The sequence below is a fragment of the Crocuta crocuta genome, unplaced genomic scaffold (genome assembly GCF_008692635.1).
Source record: "Crocuta crocuta isolate KB4526 unplaced genomic scaffold, BGI_CrCroc_1.0 scaffold229, whole genome shotgun sequence".
Classification (NCBI taxonomy): domain Eukaryota; kingdom Metazoa; phylum Chordata; class Mammalia; order Carnivora; family Hyaenidae; genus Crocuta; species Crocuta crocuta.
The window spans coordinates 3,666,471-3,671,020 of NW_027536464.1; the positions used below are offsets into that span (position 1 = coordinate 3,666,471).

Genomic DNA, 4,550 nt, shown 5'->3' on the forward strand with positions numbered 1-4,550 from the left:
CAGCACTGGCACCGGAGCTGGCTACGCCTGAACCTGTGCCCAGCTCCTCAGTCAGAACACAGGGTAGCACCCGGAGTGCCAGCTCATCACCAGAGGATGGGGGCCAGAAGGCTATGGACCTGGTCATCTAAAACCCATCAGAAAAGACATCTGCCCCCGGGACAGCCCAACCAAGCCATTCCCAGACCCAGAGAGAGGGAAGGGGCCACAGAGCAAAGCTGCACTTACCTTTGGGAAGCTCTGTCACCACCTTCCCCTCACCCTCCTCTGAGGGAAGACGAGAGGAGAGGAAGGAGGAAGGAGAGGCAGGAAAGAGAGGCAGGTGATGAGGAGGTGAGGAAGGGCAGAAAGGAAAGAGAGAGATCGATTAACAGGGATCATTTCCTGAAAGAGAATTTGCTAAGAAAGAGGAGGCAGGAAAGCAGGGGCGAGGCCAGGGTGGACGAGCCCAGGGTGAGGGGTAAGACCCTAATATCCACACTGCCAGGACCCTGGGAGCTAAGGATGGCCTCACTCTCAGGGATGACGCCGGCCCCTCTCCCAGCCCCTGTGCCCTGGGCTTGCATCTCAAGCAGAAGTGTGCCGGCCGGTGAGAGGCAGCCCCAGCCTGCTTCTGCTCTCTGGTGACTCAAGTGTCCCTGGCCATGCAGACACCCCCGAGTGGGAGGCTGTGCCTGCCGTGTGGGTCACGCATGCATATCATCGCCCTCCTACCTGGCTGGATCAGTCTTCTGGTGACTGGAGAAAAAAAGCAAAGTTGGCCCCAAGAGCCCCAGCCCAGCCCTAAAACCAGAGTCTAGGGAAAAACCCTCTGGGCTCAGCCCGTTCAGAATGGCCCCTCGGGGACCACGGCCCTCCACTCTCCCCTTCCCCACAGAGAATAAAGGAGCTGGGAGATTGGTAAAGAAGTAGGAGTGTGAGCTAGGGTTGTGTGCACATCTGTGTGTGTGTATGGGGGGGGTGGTTCCAAGGACACAAGGGTGAACACTGGGGGATAGTGGAGCCAGGCTAATGGCAGAGAAGGAAACTGAGGCCAAGCCTCCAAAACCCCAAGTCAGAGGACCCCGGGAGTGGCACAACCCCAGGAAGACTATAAAGGGACCTACCCCCCTCAACCCCTGCACAGAGAGCCCCTCACTCAGGCCTGACCTCAGTGTGGGCACAAAGCCAGGCTGCCATCTTGTTTCCAGAAGGGCCTGAGAACCCATCACGTCTGGGCATTTTCTAATTAGATCCTGAGCCTCCCTGCTTCCCCCACCTAGGACCACAGGGGTCCTCCAACCCCGACGCATCCCTCGGGCCTCCCCCACCACCTCCCTTCCCCAGGGCCACTCACCACCAGTAGGATGCAGCAGAATGTCTGCTGGGTTGTGGGGTTTCAGGCCAAGGGCAGACAGGGGGGTCTTGGCCAGACCTGGAGGGGAGCGCACTGTGCCAGAAAGAAGAAAGGAGACACAAGTGAGCCTCGGGGTGAGGGACGGGTGGGGAGAGAAAAGGGGGCAGGACTGGGGACACCCCTAAGTGAGGGCATGTCGGTGAGGGGTGGGCAGCAGGAGGCGGTGCAGGAGAGCCAGCCCCAGTCCCAGAGGCTGCTGCTGCGGCCCTTTCCCAACTCTGTGTTTCTCCGCAGCTCCGAGGGTAGACAAAGTCAGGAAATGGCGCTGCCCCTCAGCCTGGCCCTCAACCTCAAGAAAACAATTTCTATGCTCGAGCCCTCAGTGGCATCGCTGTGGTCCCCTTGCATTGCCACGGCTCACGACATACACGCACGTGTCTCTGGCTTTCTCTGACTTCTCCATAGTATATTCTGTCATTCCCCACCAACGCACACAGTCTCTCTATACCACGCACTTCGATGGGCTTAGAGAACTAAAGGAAAAAGGATTTCGAGATGGCACATCCTGTAAAGGATGAAGGAAGGAAAGGGATCATGGGTAGAACCGTGCCCACTCTGAGATCCCAGGGCAGCCCTAGGCCAAAGATCTTTGACCCCCAGCCAACCATGTCACTTGCAAACCCCAGGAAGAGAGAACTTCTCAGTGTGGGGCTCTCTGTACCCCCCAAATCCCAGCATTCTGGAAGAGGGAGAAGCCCCGTCCCCACCATCCATGGCCAAGAGCACCAACTCCCTGCATAAACCCCAGGGCCCTTCCCAATTGCCCATCTGGGTTAGAAGTGTCATGTAACACACAAGGTCAGAAAGGGCTGTTGGCCATTTTCCCATAAGCCAAGGACACTGCCAGTGTCCCAGCTGAACTTCAGGGCTGGTTAGGCCCAGTCACGAGATCTCTCCTCGGTGGCAGCGGCTGCCTCTCCTAACACACCTCTGAAAAGCAGCAAAGAAACGAGCTCTGTGTCTCCTAGCACGGCCATCAGGAGTGTGCGGAGGCCATGGGCCCCAAGGACACACAGCCACACAGATCAGCCGAAGCCCAAGCCTGCCTGCCACACGCTGGTGGCCTCAGCAGACCAGGGGTTGTCCTCTGACACCTAGCACCCACACGGCAGCTCCAGGACCCTCCCCGACCCCTCCTCCTATCCCCAAAAGACAGAGAGCTGCCATCTCTCTCAATGCAAGTGATGTGCATAACTTATTGGTGCATGGGGACAGTGAGAACTCACAGGGGTCCAGATGGGTGGCAGACTCCGTGCTCACACTGTCCTTAGATGCTGATCAGACAAATACAGCAGGGGAGACAAGTGTGTACAAATGTACACATCTGGGTAATGAGGCAGATCTAGGCTTGCAGGTCTTTCTCCTTACACGTACACACACATGCGTGCGCGCACACACACACACACACACACTCAGTTTCCACCACCCTCCAGAACCCCTGACCATTACTGAAAATGGGGTCTTGCAAAGGACCCTTAATCAAGCACTTATTAATGTTTGTCAAATAAATGAACTTGAATGCAATTAGCTATGGAAGAATAAGCCCAGCCTCACAGACCACTGCCCGTGGAAGGAGTTCCAAGCATCTCCAGCTCACAGGTGTGCCTATGCTGGCCCAGCTGGCGTGGCAAAGGCACAGGTGGCCGGGTGACCCAAGGTGAAGAGGACGAGAGGCAGGGGGAGGGTTCTCCCGGTTCCACCTCTAGCATATCCAGCTGCCGGTGGCTCCTGCCCCAGTCCCCAGGCATCTGGCTCTTGTGCTGAGCCAGACGAGTGGGTGGCCCTGAAGCCAGGCAAGGCTTTTGCTTCCCGACACAGAAATTCCTAGCATTTCTCCGCCTCTGTCCTCTCTCCCAACCCTGTGCACAGATGAAACCTCGGACTTCAGCTCTCCACTGGGGCACCAGGGCTGGCAAGGGCGGGAGAGAAGAATGGGGACAGGACATGCGGCAAAAACCGAACTCGAGCTCAGCCCAGGTGGCTTCTGTCCCAAACAGGGTGATGACCAAGATCCTGGCTGATTGGACCCACAGCGAATTGGAGCAGGGGTGAAGGTGAAGGGGTAAGACCAGGGAGAGCAATTCCTGAGAGTCACAAAAGGCCACAGAGCCGCCGCTTGAGCAGATCGCCCTGGGCTCACGCTGTCCCCTGGGTGGCCCTGAGGCCCACGTCGCTCAGAACATGCCCGCACCCTGCAGCCAGTCTGAATGAAGATGCGCCACACGCATAAAACACACGCCCGATTTCAAGTCCCCGGTGTGAAATAAGAAGGCAACACCTCTCTTCTATGATGGACCTTGGGGGTTAAAGAAAACCTATTATTGAAAGGAATTTCATCGGCCTCCTTTTACATTTTTTAAAAAAGATTGTGATAGACCTCGTCGATAGTTTTATCTTGATTTATCTACTGAGATGACAATATTTTAGACATTGGGGGTTAAATAAAAACATTAAAATCTATTTCCCTGGTTTCCTATTATGTCTCTCAATGCAGCCACTAGAAAAGTTTACATCACAAACGTGATGTGTGTCCTGTTCCCTTGGATGGCGCTGCTCTGGGGACGGCCACGGCTGCTGGTCACAACTTGGGCCTCCCGCACGCCCCACGTGACAGCCGACACAGGCTGTGCTGGCACCGTGGTGGGGTCTGGTGCCACGTTCCTCCCCTCCTCAGGACAGCCAGCCACCAGCAGAACGTGCCGCCAGTTCTGTTCCTCCCCCTTCTCCCCTGCCACCCCCGGGCTGTCACAGGGACCCAGAGTCCCTCTCAGTATCGTCCCATCACTGCTGCCCCACCACTGCCCCTTCCAGCTCGTCCTGCCTCTTCCGCCCCACCCCTGCACTCATCTGGGTCTTCTGTGTGGGTGGAAATGCCTCTGTCCTTTGGGGATTTGCCTCTCCAGGGAGTGCATCGGGAGGGACAAACTAGGTGCTCCTGCCTAGAGGCCAAGGATGGGTGAGTTGGGGACTCTGCCAGGCTCAGTGTTCTGGGCCTTTCTCCCCTTGATGGAAACTAACGAGGTTTCCTGAAACAGAACAGGTGCCTGGATGTGGACACAAATGGGGGTCAGGAGCAAGTAGGTCAAAGGGTATCTCAGAGACACACCAGCAAGTCACAGTCACTTTAGGAATGGCGGGGCGGGGGGGGGGGGGG

At 56.8% G+C, this 4,550-nt stretch overlaps 1 protein-coding gene across 1 annotated transcript in view; it reads right to left on the reverse strand.

The window, feature by feature from the left end:
- The window catches only part of TNS1 (tensin 1), a 189,647-nt gene that overhangs the window by 29,895 nt on the left and 155,202 nt on the right, over positions 1-4,550 (reverse strand). The window contains exon 22 of the mRNA XM_077748685.1: positions 1,337-1,429. Coding sequence (XP_077604811.1) covers positions 1,337-1,429 — 93 coding nt within the window. The remainder of the gene's footprint in view (positions 1-1,336; positions 1,430-4,550) is intronic.